Source organism: Metopolophium dirhodum, chromosome 8 (genome assembly GCF_019925205.1).
Source record: "Metopolophium dirhodum isolate CAU chromosome 8, ASM1992520v1, whole genome shotgun sequence".
In the NCBI taxonomy this organism is placed as follows: Eukaryota; Metazoa; Arthropoda; class Insecta; order Hemiptera; family Aphididae; genus Metopolophium; species Metopolophium dirhodum.
Window position 1 is genome coordinate 28,096,742 of NC_083567.1, and position 17,647 is coordinate 28,114,388.

Below are 17,647 nucleotides of genomic sequence, written 5' to 3' on the forward strand. Positions count from 1 at the left end.
TAATTTGGCTTGTCCTCCCATCCCTCAGGTGGTTACCAACCGAGAGACTCAAGAGACTTTACTTTGTACCGCTTACGTCTTCGAAGTATCCACGTCAGAACATGGCGCACAACACCACATGTACAGACTGGTCAAAGACTAAGAGTATGTTATACATTTACAATGAACTATCAAAAGAAGTCGATTGGTGCTGTTTGGTTTCAGTCGTACCTTTATTTATTTGAGAGACCTTCCAAATGATAAATGTCTCCCAATCGATAATTTTATTTTGTTTGTAACTACCCAATACCAAAATACTCTATGAAGGTAATGTTTACCTAATCAGATAATTATTATTATTATTAATTTTTATTATTATTATTATTATTATTGTTCTTAATGACTTGTATAACCAAGGGGGTCAGTCTATCTGACATTATTCTGAGATTATTGTGTACTTTTTTTTATCCCTTTGATTTTTACCATTTTTTTTTTCACTAATTTATTATTAGAAATTGTGTTGTATTATTGTGAAATGGAAACACCGAGTAATTTATTGATGTGCAAATATCATCTTATGACTTGCCGCCTACAACCGGTGACTGTTATCATTGAGTATGAAATTATGACCGAGGTTTTAAGGGTTTAAAATAAATTTGAAATTATTACGTTTTTTGTACTTAAAAGTTAGGTCGACTGAATCCTATTGCAATTCTTATTGGATGTTGTAAAAACGATGTAATTTTGTAGATTAATTTGTATATAAATAGAAATATATTATTATATATTATTTTTAAAAATAAACAAAACAAACAAACTTTACAAAAAAAATGAAACATTTTTAACATTTAAATACATAGGGAATAATATGTTTTATATTATTATTATTATTTTTTTGTTTCAAGATTTATTAGTTTTTACATTGTAAAATTATACTTAGAAATGATTTCATTTGATCTCTGGGTTTTTCCTCAAACAGTGTTTGAAAATTAAGAAACAATAATAATATATATAATATTACGCGTTTTATTTATATTTTATTGAAATTTTATTTGAAAAAAAATGTTCAAGATATTTTTATTATTTTTTTGATTTTATACTTTATTTTTTCGCATATATATACTATTATTGTAAAACATACTCTTGGACATTGTAAAGTGAAATAAATGTTTTTTCATCCATATGGTTATAAAAAAAATAATAACAATAATTATTAATGAAATGTTACCAAAAACTAAAAACATTGAACCGTGTTCCAAGAAAAAGAAAACACGATTCATTGAGTCCAGTGAGTTGAAAAACCGAAATGAAATTCTACTTAAGGAAAGTGTATATGATAATTATGTGAAATCGATGATAAATATATTATATATGTATTGTGTATTGTGAAATTATTATACTGGTTAACTGTTGGCAGCTATTATCAGTATTTTTTGATGATGTATGTAAGCATATTATTTTATGTTAATGTGCAATGTTATAAAAGTTTAATAATTATTTTGTATATTTTATATTTTATTTATACATATTTTAACATTTAAGTTGAACTCTATTTTTTTTTTTAATTATAATTTCTTTTTCTTTATGAAAAAAAAAATTTTAAAACTAATAATTTTTTTTTTGTGTCTATTAGTCCAAAATGTGTGCAAGTGTACAAACGCTTCCTGAAATCGCCTTTGTACACTTTTTTTTGAAATGAATAAAAAAAATTATTTATTTTTTTGATAAAAAATTTATTTGTCTGTATCATTCCACAGAGCAGGGAATTCATAATTATCATTTATTACACAACTTATTGCAGTATAAAAAAAATAAATAAAATACCTGATACAAGGATTTTCAACTTGGGGGTTACTAACACTATGTTTTTACATAAGAAAAATGTATTTATAGTCGGCGACACGAAAACTGACCCCTGTGTACAGCGACCCGCTACTCCTTCCCTACCCGATAGCAATGGGATCTCAACCTATACCGCATACTGGGTGGCTGTCGCAGTACCACTCGTAATACACATTACGTTGTGGACCACAGGCGAAACGGTCGCTAGGTTCATGACATTAGGGGGCCACTTTTCGTGTCGCCGACTATAGGAGCTACAAAAACATTAATTTTCTTATTTGGGAGCTGTCAATTACAAAAGGTTGAGCATCACTCGTCAAGTACCATGTTCTGAAATTAACCGTCATCATATTCGGAGGATACTAATCTTAATCTTATTAGCCGTCGCCCGACGTCAATATGGAAACTTCAAACCAAAGAGAAAATACTCTATACTAGATGTGAATAAAAAATTGATTGGATGTAGAAGTCGATTACACTGTTAATTTTCAAATGGCTTTTTGTTATTAGTTTTTGAACTAAGAGAAAACAGAAATTGTATGCACTCTATGTTGTTTTGGAAGAAAAAAATATATTTTTAATTATATGGAAATAAGTTAATCTTTTCTTATGACTAAAATTAAAACCATACTATAGAGTTTTTGCTTAGACAGTTAGACTAAGATAAAGCTGGCTAATTGTCTATTTCATAAAATATATATTTCAAAATATTACTGAATGATCAATTGACATTAAGGGAATGTATAGATAATCTTTTACAAATATCAAAAAAAAAAAAAAGAATCATTATTTATATTGCAATCTAGCTGTTTCTGATGTTTTCCCAAAAACGCACCCTGGAACCGTTCAATAATCCATTAACCATGCATGTATTGTCTCCATCTAAAGACAAATATTTCGGTTCTTCTGCAATCGTATTTTTCCATTCAAAACATAAATCTTGTGAATTTGGATTTCTAAAATTCAAAGCAATTAACTCTGGATTCGATGAAAAATTAATATGCAGCAAAAAATTATGTTAGTCAATGTTTTGATCATAATTCATAATTAAATGGTTAATAAACCATAATTTCAAACACACCCAGTTTTAGCAAAATTGGTCCACAATTTACTCATTGTTCTACACATTCTTAACTCTGGTGAATTGGCCTTGGGTGCAAATCCAAACAATCGTCCGTGAAACAAATAACTCAATTCGTCAGCGTGACATGCACCTAGAAATATTTCATCACACCAATTCAGTATTATGTAGAATAAATGATAATATTATGCAGTGTTTAGTAGAATGAAAATAAATATGAATTTTTACCTCTTAATGGTTTAAAAGTTGGCCTTAGATAAAACAGAATGGTTTTGCAAATATTGATTTCTCCATCAAATTTAAACTCGTAACTGTAAACAGGTGAGATGTTTCGTTTGAGAATTTGATCATAACCGCGATGAAAATCTTTAGAAAAATATAAATCACTGTAGAGCTAATCAAAACAAAACACAAATTTTAAACATAAAATCATATAGTGTTTCAATGTTTTGTAAAAAGAAAAAAATAGATTCATAATTTGTTTGGGATTTTGGTACACTTACATGACATATATTTTCCAATCTATTAGTTTCGCATTCCATGTTACATTCGTTGAAGTAAAAGTTCTTTACTTTGTTAATAATTTCTTTACTATAGTTCCTTTGAAATAATTCATGAATTTCTTCGGTGTCATTAAGAATTTTCTTCATTTTATGCTCTGAAAATTAGTATGTGTCAATCAATTAAAAATTTTTTTTTTTTATATGTATTTATAAGTACTATTTTATAGTTTATACTGTACTATAGACGAAAATGTATTTACAACTAATGTACAACAAGTATCTCTAAATAGCGAAAACAAAATAGTAATAGATAGTTGTACCTCTTATTAAATACTTATTACATACCATTTGGCATTTATAAAATATAAAATAAATTGTACATTTCTATGATGTTTCAATTTAGTTTAATTCAAGTTAAAAAAAAATGAGGATGTTATTAAGTTGCACAAATAATTTGCCTCCAAAAGCTATCAGTCCTTCCATGTTGTTGATTCCAGTTATTACAGGTACTGTTGATGCAGTTTTGACTAAAGTTTCAGGATGAGCAGGTAAAAATTTGTCACTAACCGCTTCACTTTCAACAGACGGAATAAATTCATAATCTTGAAAATCAGTTTTGCCCTTTTAAAATAAAACAGTTTTAATATTTGTTATAATAAATTGTGTACAGTAGTGAATATTTAAAAATAAATCAAGGGACCAGCTCAAAAGAACATCTTATGTGGGCATTAATTAGTATAATAAAAGTCTAGGGACCAGGGGAAAACCGCGTTTTATACCAGGAGTTAAACATGTTTTTAGATAATCAATTTTGACTGATTGACATAATTTTTACTATGGTTAATCTTTCAATAGTAAGTTATGGCTTATTGTAATTATTACTAATATCATATTAATTATTTTCAATTAAACATAGTCTCATTTTTTATAAGTTAATATTTTATGATCTTCTTAATGGGTTAAAATTATAATTAAGTATAGTATATGTTGATAATAATTAATTATATATGTTTTTGTCACATTTATGTACCAATGTTCGTTGAGGAGAGGCAAAAATAAATAGTACATTCTTACAAATTAACAATAGTTAATACAAAAAAGGTTTTTTGAGAAATACTCAAACAAGTTACTCTTTAGACACCAGTAAAATATATTTAAATTAAATGCAAGATATACTTTTAAGATGAAAAATGTTTTATATGAAATTACTAAATTTGATATAATTATTTTTTAAATACGTTTAAATTTAAAATTGTTATCATTTTTGAAAAATATTTTTATCTACTTTATGTGTGACTACCTCAATTTTAGTCAACTTGACGATATCAATGGCTGGAACACTGAGCAAGAATTGAACAACTTCTTTAGGATCATCTTTTACACAACCTAAATTTTTGGCCAACTTGAAAGCTGCTTCTCTGTGTTTTTCAGTGAATGCCCATGAATTAAACATACATCCACTTTGCATGATGGCCTTTTGAAATAATCCTAGTTTCAAAATAAAACATAAATATTCTAGTATTAATATAATATTATATTCTATGACTCTAAATCCTAAAATGTTACATCTAATTTCAAACAATACACATAACAATTATTATCATAATTAATGATATTGAAAATCAACCTGTGGATTGTGGAGATAACATGTGACAATGAACAGATGCTGATCCTGCACTCTCCCCAAAAATTGTTATGTTTTGAGCATCACCTCCAAACGCATTAATATTAGCTTTTACCCATTTAATTGCAAACAATTGATCTTTTAAACCCATATTGCCAGGACATTCGTCAATATCAAAGTTGAGAAATCCTAAACACAAAATCTACAGTTTATTTATTTTATTATAAATTAATGACACATAATATTTTATAAGTAATTAGTTACAAGAAAATAATATTATTAATTTTTAAATGTCTGTAAAATCACCAAGAGCATTCAGTCGATAGTTGATTGTGACTATGATAACATTTTCATCAATCAAATATTCAGGGGAGTAAAAATCTGATGATGCAGATCCGTTGTTGAACGCACCACCGTGTATAAACACCATAACTGCTTTTTTTTCTTTTAATTCTTCCTTGTAAGACGGCAAATCACAAAAAAAATTCAAATTGATATCACTATAATAGTATATTCTAATAGAATATTTAAAGCACTATTTTTCTTATACATACTTGAGGTACAAATATGTTTAAATATAAACAATCTTCATTTCCAGCAATTTTTTTCTTCATAAAAGAATACTGCATGCACATATTTCCTACTGAAAATGCTTTTAGTATGCCAGACCATCCTGGATGTTTGATAGGAGGCTGTAAAATGCATACCATTAACAGTCTACAATAAATAAATAGTTAAATATAATGTTTTCAACCACACAAAATATTAATCTCTATATATTGGTTAGTGGGGTTACCTATATCTAAATATAATTTATTTGCTGTAAATTATATTGTATGAATACAATACTATAAGTTTAATACATAGGTAGTACCATTAGTTTTATAATATACTAGTATATTATATAATCAATGGTGGTTCCTATATAATATATTATATACTGTTATACTTAAAAATCAAACAATGTCCCACCTTAAATCTCAAGTTTCCAACAGGTGGTTTAGCATAGGGTATGCCTAGAAAACTGATGTAAGGCTTATTTGACGCTTGTGTTTTGTAGTGAATTCCTTGTAAAGTACCTTGTTCAATAATAACAGTCATTTTCCTCCGTGGCTAGAAAATATAATTTTGTATACCTAATTACACTTTATAGTTTTTACCTGATTACAAATATTTCCTTATAACAGTAAAAATTCTTTCTAAAATACTATGTGTATAAGATAGATAGCTATTTTATCATTTAAATTTAAAGTACTATTGAGTTGTCGAGCGCCAGGCAGTAGCACCCTTAACAGCAACCATAATCAATTTGTGGTCCAAAACAACTCAAAATCAAAATCAAAAATCATACCAGCTTAAAAAAATGTATGTAATTATTTTACATCATAAAATGTTAAATTATAAAAATTATATTATCGTTTGAGAGCCGTCCCTCCACCTTTAGCAAGAAAAAGGTTGAGTATGGCCGCTGTAGAGTCATCATTACAATGAGCGAATCATTTGTCACGGTTTTTAGAGAATTATCTACCTATTACCAGTGGCGCAAATAGGAAATATGTTTAGGGGGGCGCAAGCCCCAAAATTTTTTTTTTTAAATTATAATATTATAGTATATTATATTATTATTTTTTTAGGGGGCTATGAGTTATTTTTGAGGGGGGCAAAGTCCCCCCAACTTATTTGCACCACTGCATATTAGTTACCTATACAAGACCATACCTTCAGATATCTTACGACAGTGTTGGCCAGATATCCCTTAAACTTGTTGAACATGATAGTGGCGATGAAACGCCATTTGATGAACGTCCGCCATAGTTTTGACATAATCAAATTAAATTGTCACAAATGATTTCTTGTTTGAAGTAGGTAGAGCGGTTTCGGTCAAGTATAGAGGTAGACAGAACATGGGCGCGCACCAACAAGATCACAAAATGTACAATATTATGGATAACGCGTAAAACATCCTATCCTCTACTCTATACCTCGGACAGTGGTGCTGAGGGGGGGATGGCATGGGTATTGGAATATTTTATAGGTGTTAATCACGATTCACGGTCTATCATGGTCATGGACCCATGACCCCAACTCCGGCCCACGACATTACCGTGTCCCAACCAAAATGCTTACGATCCTGTGCACACGACACCCGACGACAAAGGTTCGTAACTGTTCGGTAGTTCGGCAACACTCGACGGTATAATGTACACAACCGATATCGTCGCGGCACAAAGTGGGGGAAATTGTGCCTAGGAGTTAGGACCGGTCACTGCCGTCAGTCCACAATTATTGTCTCCACATAATATTTTATATTAATGCAGAACGGACCGATAATAGGACACGATTTTGGTACAGAATTAATTATATAAAATCGAATTATTTGTTTGTTCTGCGATCGCGGCGAGCACGTGCGCGGTGCACCTGTTTTCGTCATTTGCCCGTTGTGGCGTTGTCGGCAAGCCTGGATTAGGGGGGGGGGGGGTCCAGTGGGGGCCATGCTCCCGAACCCCGGCCCTCGATGGTTAGAATATATTTAGGGGCCTCAGATTACTTTTTTCGTTATATCCTATAACCACTGCAGAAATCACCTAAAAAGAATCGATGATTATTTAGCGAGGAAAAAACTAAAAAGCTTGTAAATTATAATTTATAAATAAAATATTAAATAATATAATATATACATTATTATTTTTTTTTTCGTACAAGGGCCTCATTTAAAACTTTGGCCCCTGGACCTCAAAATTTCATAATCCGGGCTTGGTTGTCGGCTCTCGGTCGTGACTAAGTGACTTGTCAGTCGTGAATCGTATTAATATCTCACAAGACACAACACATAGGTAGGTCGTAGGTATATATAATAATGTGCCACGTGTCTGTGGTTAGTCCATATGGTTCTATCTAAAACCACGAGTGATGTCATTGATTGTCACACCTCCGCTTCAGTCACCACTCACCACTACCATATTATTGCTCTGTGCATGGACTGTGGTCTGTGACATTATTAGTGCCGTTTTGAAGGGGTGGGGTGGACATACTGGCCACTGAACTGTTTTGTCACAGGCCCCGTTATATATAGTTAGGGCCCGGGAGTTCGTGAATTTGCATTTTTTTATTTAATGGACAAAAAATTGCTAGATCAGTTGAACTTTTATACTAACACTACCTAACCTAGTACCTACCTATATATGCAAATCCATATACGAAATTGTACTTAATATATTATTTATAAGCATATTATTTTCAACATTTCTGTAGTTTACTGTACATAATAATTCTCATGATTAACTAACTTTATAAGTTAGTTAATCATGCCATTAATTTTATTTCGTCAGACAGTCAATTTCCTGGCTTTCCGATCATGTATAGGTTAAGTGTAATAAGTAATAAGTAATTCATTGTTTCAAAGGTGATAATTTTTACTATGTTTTATTGGAATCAGATATTTCCAATTATAATTTTTATCTAAATTATATGCAAATTCTTTTAAAATTATATTTGCAAATACATTTTGTTGTGTTAAGCATAATTTTATATTTATTTTTATTTTGAAATTAAGGCTTTGACAACTGAGGCCATTAGCCTGCTACTGTGGGGAGGATATTGTTAGTTTGAACATGTGTGTAAAGGATTTGTCACTAAAAACCCCGGGTGGTCACCCATCCGGGAACTAGGGAATAGGAACACATTCGTGTCTAAATTCAAACACCACGTCACACCGAGCCACTTTTATATTAATGTATACATGAAAAGTAATTAGGTGTTCTATTTTAATTGTGTGTGCATAGGTGCAAATAGGGGTGGGGGAGGGCTCCTAGACTTAGCACCTCTAGTATTTCTGTAGCCCCCTCAAAAACTAACGATTTCGCTACTATAATTTAAAAGAATCATAAAAGTGTCAAGGGCTGAGCTACAGCCCTCCCCAAATTTCAAACATTATTTACACCTTGAGTGTATTTTTGTTAATGTACGGCGGAACTAAGGAAGCGATCGACAAATACAACATTTTTTTATAGTTAGAAAAATTTGCCGATTTGAAGAATTAACAGTAAGGTCATATGTGTTAATTCAAAGTTTATTTGGTTAATATTTTATACATTTACCATATCAATCATAGTAAAAAAGATCAAAATTTGATTTTTGTAGAAATAATCTAATAGTTTCTGATATGTTATCCCAAAAACGCATCCTGGAATCGTTCAATAATCCAACAACCATACGCGTATCGTCTCCATCTAATGACAAATATTTCGGTTCTTCTGCACTCGTATTTTTCCATTCGAATTTTAAATCATGCGAATTAGGATTTCTAAAATTCAAAGAACAATCGAACAATTAACTCTGGACTCGATGAAAAATTAAAACGCAACAAAATATTATGTTAATCAATGTCCTGATCATAATTAATAAACCATAATTTCAAACACACCCAGTTTTAGCAAAATTGGTCCACAATTTACTCATTGTTCTACACATTCTTAACTCTGGTGAATTGGCTCTGGGTGCAAATCCAAATAGTCGTCCATGAAACAAATAACTCAATTCGTCAGCGTGACATGCACCTATATGAAATGTTTTATTACCCAATTCAGTATCACGTAGAATCAATGATAATATTTCATATTATTCAGTGTTTAGTAGAATGAAAATAAATATGAATTTTTACCTTTTAACGGTTCAAAGGTTGGCCTCAGAAAATAGAGCAGTTTTTTAAAAACATTGATTTTTCCGTCAAATTTAAACTCGTAACTGTAAACTGGCGTGACATTTTGTTGGAGAGAGTGTTCATAACTGCGATGAAATTCTTTAGAAAAATAGAAATCACCGTAAAGCTATAAACGAAATTAAAAACCTCATAATTTAAAAACAACAGTTGAAAATAAGTTAAAAATAAAATAGTCCCTTCATTCATACATTTCTATAACTAAGTAATAAAGATTTTTAAAATCGCAAATCACAATTATTATTGTTAGTTAATATTTTGTGTGTAATATTTATAACTCAAAATAAATTATTTAAGAGGTAGACGTACCTTCAACATATTTTATCTCCATCATTCCAACACATAACATTACATTTTACATTGTTATTTTAATATTAGAGTGTATTGGCCTATTATAAGATAGTTACATTTTAGATTACTTCCAGGGCTAAAAGTAAAGACTTGAGCTTTTTATGATTTTTAGCTATTTAAAACAAGTTATTAACATTTGAAAATGTACAACTATATAAATATACGCTAGTAAAATGTTAAGTGAGTAACGTCTTACCTCTTACTACACTTACCTCCTAACAATTATGTCTTGTATATTAAAATAAGGATGGGAAAACAAATTCATAGAGAATAATATTATACTTGTCCTTTTAGGTTTTTTGTACACTAATACTACTACTTACATGGCATATTTTTTCCAATCTAGTGGTTCCACATTCTACGTTGCATTCATTGAAGTAAAAGTTCTTTATTTTGTTCACAATCTTTTCAGTATAGCCATATTTTCTTTCAAACAATTTGTTGATTTCCTCGGTACCATTTATAGTGCTCATAAAATTTTCATCTGAAAATAAAAATGTGATAATACATATTGAAAGTTTCACATAAAAATTACTACTTTATACTGTGCTATACACCTATACGCTTAACCTACCTTTAACCTACCCTTAACCTACCTATCTACAGAAGTACAGACTAAAATGTTTTTACAAAAGAACAACTGTTATCTTTAAATAGTATTATATCTAGTGGCAGTGGCGCCCAAGATATATTTTTCAGGTGTAGCAAGAAATAATTTTACCCACCCACCCAGCCCCTTACAAACTCAAAATTTTATTATTTTTACATATTATCATACTTTAATTGACAATATTAGTAAATATTAAGGTATCAACCAATATAATCTGTGATTAATAATGAACATATTTCAAGTTAATTATTTTATGTTATTATACCTACCCACCCCTTATTTTCAATGTGTAGCGACCGCAACACCTAGTAATAGGGTTGGGCGCCACTGCCTAGTGGCTAGTCTATAGATAGTTTTACATTTCTTGATGTGTATAAATTCATGAATTGAGTTTGTTCTGAAACTACTTATCAGTTATCACTTAGCATTTATAAAAGAATCAATACACATATTAAACTGTACATTTTTATGATAAAAATATGCGTCAAGTATATTGAGTTCAAAATATAATTTACCTCCAAAAACTAACAATCCTTCCATGTTGTTGATTCCAACTATTACAGGTACTGTTGATGCAGTTTTAACTAAAATTTCAGGATGAGCAGGTAAAAATTTGTCACTAACTGCTTCACTTTCAATAGACGGAACAAAATCATAATCTGGATTTGTTTTAGCCTTTTAAAATATAATTTTTATACATGTTAGACATTTATTAGTAAACATTTAATAATAAATCAAGTAAATACACTTTGCAAATCTTTTTACTTTTAATTTAGATCATTTTTTTTCAATTTACTAATACTAGTAATACTTTACCAGAGATTAAAAACGTTTTTAAGGGCACTCTACCCATACCTTTGTTGTCTCAGTCTTACAAACATAAGACATAGCAAATTTTCGTTCACTAGTTTCAATAGTGTGCTGTTAGTTTTGATATTAAAATGAATTGACCTATTATCAAACTGTTAGGTAAGAAAATTATCTGTGCTTAGGCGTCAATGATTTTTTCAATGTTTTAATTTTCAAGCAAGTAGGGTATGTGAAATATCACAAATTAAAAATGCTCATATTTTGCATGAAAATTAAAATATCAAATAAAAGCTGACGCTTAAGGGTAGCATTCTCTTTTAAATCAATGAAATAATTTTTGTTTTGCTACATTTTAATAAAGGTTTTAATATTTTTGTATTATAAAATCTGTTTGTTACTGTAGGTATAAGGTTTTTGTTTTTATAATATTTTTAATGCGTTGTAGTTTTAGTTATCTACTTAAGTACAATGTAAGTTAATATCAATATTAGTTTTGACAACATTTATGTATTTTAGGGGAGGAGAAGCGAAATAAATAGATACTCATTAATTAAGTACCCAGGTAATACATACAATTATTTTTGAAAAATAGTTAACTCTTTAGACACTATATAGTGTCTAAAGTATATAGTATAATAATTATATTTAAATGAAATAAAAATTATTAAAAAGGATGGAGAAAGTAAAAAATTGTATTTAGTTTTTATAATTCTGATATTATGTATAATTGATATACAATTTGGGTTAATCTTTTTTAATTTAATTAAACTTTTTCTAAATGTTTTTCATTACTTAAAAACGTTTTTAATCTATGTTTCTTTATACATACATCAATGGTAATCGATTTCACAATATCAATAGCAGGTATATTGAGTAAGTATCGAACAATTTCTTTAGGGTTGTCTTTTTTACACCCCAAATTGTTGGCCAATTTAAAAGCTGATTCTCTATGGTTTTCATTCAAAGCCCATACATTAAACATACATCCACTTTGCATAATGGCTTTTTGAAAAAATCCTAGTTAAATAAAAGTTTTAAATAATTTAAATTGTATTTGCTAACATTAATATACAGACAAATTACAAATGAAGTACTTATATAATTTTTAATTATAAGTCCGGTGGCGGCGTGAATAGCTATTTTATGAGGCGGACACCTCATGTAAAAGTGGGGGTGGGTATCATAATGACTTCAAAGACTTAGACGGGTAGACTAGGTTATATAATTGTTTACTCGCATAGTCACATACGACCTGTGTTCAAAATATCTGAAAAGATAAGTGTAATATGGGGAAAAATTGGTGTGTGTGTACTTATTTAAGGTAGTTGCTTCATACGAAAAAAAAATTCACACAAGAAATTTATCAGGGAGGGGCATAATAAAATTAAACTCCAAAAAGTACATTAAAGAAAGTTTAGTTAAAATTTTCAACATTATATTTGAACTCCAGGAGGGGAAAATGCCCCGACATGTCCCCCTCCGGGCACCCATGACCGCCACTCATTGTAACAAGACACATTCAATTAATATGAATATCAACCTGTAGATTGTGGAGACAGCAAGTGACAATGAACAGATGCTGATCCTGCACTCTCTCCAAAAATAGTAATGTTTTGATCATCACCTCCAAATGCAGTGATATTAGCTTTTACCCATTTAATTGCAAACAACTGATCTTTTAAGCCCATATTGCCAGAACATTCGTCAATATCAAAGTTGAGAAATCCTAAACACAAAATCTACAGGTTATTTGTTTTATTATAAATGAATGATACATAATATTTTATAGGTAATTAGATACAAGAAAATAATATTATTAATTTTTAAATGTCTGTAAAATCACCAAGAGCATTCAGCCGATAGTTGATTGTGACTACGATTACATTTTCATCAATCAAATAATCAGGAGAGTAAAAATCTAATGATCCAGATCCGTTATAAAACACTCCGCCGTGTATGAACACCATTACTGCCTTCTTTTCATTTTGTTCTTCCTGGTAAGATGGAAAGCCATAATAACCACAAGAAAAATTCAATTGATAACTGTACATTTTAAATGGCATTATTTTTCTACAATTATAGGTACCTGCAGTGGCACAAATACATTTAAAAATAAACAATCTTCACTTCCAACAATTTTGTTCTCTAAGAAAGAATACTGCATGCTCATATTTCCTACTGAAAATGCTTTCAATGTGCCAGACCATCCTGGATGTTTAATAGGAGACTGTAATATAAAAACTATTAACGGTTTAAACCAAGTAAATACCTAGTTATAATTCATTCAAACATGAAATATTTATAATATTATGTATATACATATTATAATATATTAATTATATTAATAATTAATACATAGTATATAATATTATATTATATAGGTACTGATATGTCATATGAATAAAAATCAAAATATGCCCCACCTTGAATCTCAAGTTTCCAACAGGTGGTTTAGCGTAGGGTATGCCTAGAAAACTGATGTAAGGCTTATTTGACGCTTGTGTTTTGTAGTGAATTCCTTGTAAACTACCTTGCTCAATAAAAACCGTTGATTTCTTTTGTGGCTAAAACAAATATTTTTTTATACCTATTAACACTTTATAAATTTATAATTATAAACATTTTCTAATAAACAGTAATACTTCTATTAGAAGTCTATGTGCACAAGAGATCTATTTTTCAAATATTTTATTTTGTACAAAAATATAAGAAAATCGTTCAACATTTAAACTTAAGATGCTAAAAACAATATTTTCGGAATTTCGCTTAGATTTTTTTTTAAATTTTACTATTACATTCTATGATGAATCTTGTATTCAATTTTGAAGTTTTTTGACTGAGTGATACATTTTTTATCGACATTTATTTAAAAAAACTAAAAATAGTTTAAAATACCCATAAATATAGCTCAGAGTTATAATAAAATTTACGAATGTAATTAAACATTCGGTAAAAGTATCAACTCGTTTTTGAATAAATTCCCGTTTCACCCCAAATTGTTATTCTATTTACTTGTTTACAAGTGCTTTAAAACTTTTACTTTTGACCCATTCAAAATACCAACTAGATTCTCTTTCCTACCGGAAAAGATGCTGAAATGGAAAATCGAAACATTTCTACGAGCATCTTCAGAGTTTAGACACAAAAATACACACACGCAACACTGTAAAATCAATACATTTCACGCACAGAATTTTAAATATTATGAATATAATTTATTAAATTAAAATAAAATAACAAGAAGTTGATATATTCGATATAAAGTTATGTTTTCATACTCGCTTTTATCCATTTAATTTGCTATAAATTAATTTTTAACAATATGGGCAATCAGTGTTGGCGTAAAGGCCCAAGGATCAGTTTTTTTGAAGAAACCCCATAATAAAATACAAAATTTACTTGACATTTCGGTGAAAAAATGCTCACCGCCTTTTTTCCTTCAAAAATACATTTATTCAAATTATTATTTTTAGAATTTTTAAGTACCTAAGCTAAGACCATATTTTCAAATTCCTGATATTTTTTGTACTATTATTAAAGAGTGTCCTGATCATAATAATAATAATACTTAAATACCTATGGTTTTACAATAAAAAACTATAATTAATATTAGATATAGTAATACCTATTCACTATTCAATATAGGTACTTAGATCATTTTTACAAATTATTTATCTTGATAATGGTAATTAGTACTATTTACTAACATTATTCAAATCATCTAAGCCATATAATCATCACCAATTTCCATATATAGATTAGATACGTAATATCCTTAGTATACAAAGTTAAATAACTCAAAACTACTATTTCGAATTTTGTTTAGATGCATAAAAATTCTCAAAAAAAAAAAAATATCTGCTGAATAGTTAAAAGTAAAAAAAAAAAAGGATTCCTATTTTTAAAACGGAAGTTTCAAGTTTGTATTATAACAACATCGTCCTTAAATGGTATAAAAAATCTCAATTATTCAAAATTCTTTAAGTGTATTTAAAAATTCCAAAAATCAGAATCTGAATATAATATGTATAGGTAATTGAAGTAAAAAAATACTAAATAGGGTGAGCATGCTTAAAAAATCACTCTGTATAATATTAACGCGAAGCCTGATGAGGGGAATAATTTGTTAATAATAAACTATGAAATTACTGAAATATTCGAAACTGCAAAATAATAAATAATAATTATTAATTACACAGAAGCGAAATTACAAAAACCAAAATTAAATTACCTATATTTTTTATATTACCTATAGAACTTTAACTTTGAAGACAAATCCATAAGCATAATATTATTCAAGTAAAGTTTCAAAAGTAAATGTCCAATCTTCATCATTGTAGGTATAAGTAGGTTGTAGTTGTATAGTATTATAAATTATACATATTTTTGTATGTAACATTTTTATGATCGCTGAATCCAACAGCGGGGCTTCGTCCGAGCCCATTGTTTTTAAGGAGAGATATAAATCTAACTTAACTTGTAGTAGCTCAATTAATCCAAAAAAACCGTCTCCTACTGGCTACTTATTATATCTACTAATTGACACTTGTACTATGTTATGCCCTGCTCAAACTATAATAAGCAAGCATCTGGGCCCTGTAAAGAAAAATTGCGTACGGTTAAATGTATCGATAAATACTTTAAGGGGTCCTTACTCCTTATATAAACCAAGCACACGCAAAGTAAATGAAAAAAATCAAGAGACCCTAAAAAAACAAACGGAGGGGCCTAGCGGCCATGGCCAGGTTGACACCGTGGGCAATTGAACATTTGTACATAATATTATATAAACTATGAAGTATAATAATTGTATTCCAATTGTGATTTTTTAATACCTATAAATTATAATATAATATAATAATCGTTTGGCACAGTCACCGCGGAGAATGATTTATACAATATTATACACGACCGTACCGTCAGGTATCTTACGACGGTGCTGGAAAAAAATCCCTTGACCTTGTTGACCATAACTTTGGCGATGAAACGCCATTTGACGAACGTCCGCCGTGGTTTCGACATAATCGAACGAAGTTATCAAAATTGATTTCTTGTTCGCAGTTGAACAACATCGGGTCAAGTGTAGCGGGGAATAGACGGACATCCGACCGGGTCCGCACAGACAATATCACTAATATTATACATCATGGGTAGAGCGCTTAATACCACTCCTAAACATCTAATCTGATTTCTCGCCGCCTAAGCTCATAAGTTCACAATCGTGACCCGGTGGCGTCACGCTTAGTACGATTTTAATATTAAAGTGTAAGTCAATACTGTCTAAACATTAAAAATAAAAATAATACATTTATAATAACCGATAACAGCAACGCTGCACGATGGCGGCACAGATGAAACGTGTACAATATGAATAACGTTTTATTATATTATTTTAAATCTGTGAAGGCGACCGGCACGTGTACCTGTTATAATATCGTCGGCACACTTGTTGGTCGTGTTGTAGCACGAATGCACAATATTGTTCGTGTTTGCTGTACGACACAATGACACACCAGTAGAGTATAAGAGCTGCACATTTAAAAAAAATTGTTGGTGCTATTTTTTAAATTTGCGTTGTGGCGTTATCAACGTATAATAGCAATGTTGACGCGTGCTAACCTAATCAGGAGGGGGTGGGGGGGGGTACACACTGAGGTCTCTGGTTAGGTGCAGGAGACCCAGGAGGGCACGTCCCAGGGTGCCAGGCATATAGGCGTAGCGTGAAACTTGAAGGTGGCTCTAATAAAAGGAGATTGAGGTTCCCCTGACCATAGGAATATAAATTTTCTTATAGTGATGCTAGAAACTAGGTAATAAAAAAAAAATATATAGGTAATACCTCATTAATAACTTGTTATATTTGTGTGAAAATAGGGGTGAAATGGTGAATGTAAGTTCCCATACGGTCACACGAAATATAAAAATCACACATACTTACGCACACGAAAAAAATACCATCAATAACCATATAATATTATGAATAAACAATTTTATATCGATAGAAAAAGAAATTTCCTTCCCACTTTACTTGAAAACCAATCAGAAATATTTTATTTAACCTTACGATTGCACGATTAAAAATTGACCTAGTATACAAATTAATATAAGTTATAAAAATATTATGATTGGA

General features: G+C 29.8%; 3 protein-coding genes across 10 annotated transcripts in view; 1 reads left to right on the forward strand and 2 right to left on the reverse strand.

Moving 5' to 3' along the window:
• LOC132951138 (transcriptional enhancer factor TEF-1) overlaps window positions 1-1,483 on the forward strand; it is an 80,371-nt gene extending 78,888 nt beyond the window's left edge. For all 6 annotated transcript variants that reach the window (XM_061022869.1, XM_061022864.1, XM_061022867.1 and 3 more), the window contains one exon: window positions 29-1,483. In XM_061022869.1, coding sequence (XP_060878852.1) covers window positions 29-142 — 114 coding nt within the window. In that variant the 3' untranslated portion in view covers window positions 143-1,483. The remainder of the gene's footprint in view (window positions 1-28) is intronic.
• An 887-nt stretch (window positions 1,484-2,370) lies between these two features.
• Window positions 2,371-7,239, reverse strand: LOC132951137 (esterase FE4-like). 2 transcript variants are annotated; one of them, XM_061022860.1, is made up of 11 exons: window positions 6,749-7,236; window positions 6,002-6,142; window positions 5,584-5,721; window positions 5,336-5,486; window positions 5,033-5,218; window positions 4,706-4,893; window positions 3,864-4,026; window positions 3,406-3,560; window positions 3,131-3,296; window positions 2,903-3,035; window positions 2,371-2,777 (listed from the first exon to the last, which is right to left on the reverse strand). In XM_061022860.1, exons 1-11 carry the CDS (start codon window positions 6,851-6,853, stop codon window positions 2,624-2,626), a joined length of 1,680 nt encoding a protein of 559 aa, XP_060878843.1. In that variant the 5' UTR covers window positions 6,854-7,236; the 3' UTR covers window positions 2,371-2,623. The 2 variants fall into 2 exon arrangements, with proteins under 2 accessions (XP_060878843.1, XP_060878844.1); XM_061022861.1 differs by having other exon boundaries at window positions 2,641-2,799; window positions 6,749-7,239.
• A 1,841-nt stretch (window positions 7,240-9,080) lies between these two features.
• LOC132951135 (esterase E4-like) lies at window positions 9,081-16,662 on the reverse strand. Of its 2 annotated transcripts, none has more exons than XM_061022858.1 (11): window positions 16,435-16,662; window positions 13,941-14,081; window positions 13,604-13,744; window positions 13,361-13,511; window positions 13,058-13,243; window positions 12,347-12,534; window positions 11,223-11,382; window positions 10,421-10,581; window positions 9,690-9,855; window positions 9,453-9,585; window positions 9,081-9,332 (listed from the first exon to the last, which is right to left on the reverse strand). In XM_061022858.1, exons 1-11 carry the CDS (start codon window positions 16,537-16,539, stop codon window positions 9,131-9,133), a joined length of 1,734 nt encoding a protein of 577 aa, XP_060878841.1. In that variant the 5' UTR covers window positions 16,540-16,662; the 3' UTR covers window positions 9,081-9,130. The 2 variants fall into 2 exon arrangements, with proteins under 2 accessions (XP_060878841.1, XP_060878842.1); XM_061022859.1 differs by lacking the exon at window positions 16,435-16,662 and adding an exon at window positions 15,767-16,006.
• Window positions 16,663-17,647: the final 985 nt, after the last annotated feature.

Coding starts and splice junctions, on each gene's coding strand:
- LOC132951135 (XM_061022858.1), bottom strand. CDS start 16,539: ATGTCGAAACCACGGCGGACGTTCGTCAAATGGCGTTTCATCGCCAAA. Junction 13,745..13,940: donor TTGGAAACTTGAGATTCAAG/GTGGGGCATATT, acceptor TTTATATTACAG/TCTCCTATTAAACATCCAGG. Junction 9,586..9,689: donor AACCTTTGAACCGTTAAAAG/GTAAAAATTCAT, acceptor CATTTCATATAG/GTGCATGTCACGCTGACGAA.
- LOC132951137 (XM_061022860.1), bottom strand. CDS start 6,853: ATGTCAAAACTATGGCGGACGTTCATCAAATGGCGTTTCATCGCCACT. Junction 6,143..6,748: donor CTGTCGTAAGATATCTGAAG/GTATGGTCTTGT, acceptor TATATTTTCTAG/CCACGGAGGAAAATGACTGT. Junction 5,219..5,335: donor CTATCGACTGAATGCTCTTG/GTGATTTTACAG, acceptor TTTTGTGTTTAG/GATTTCTCAACTTTGATATT.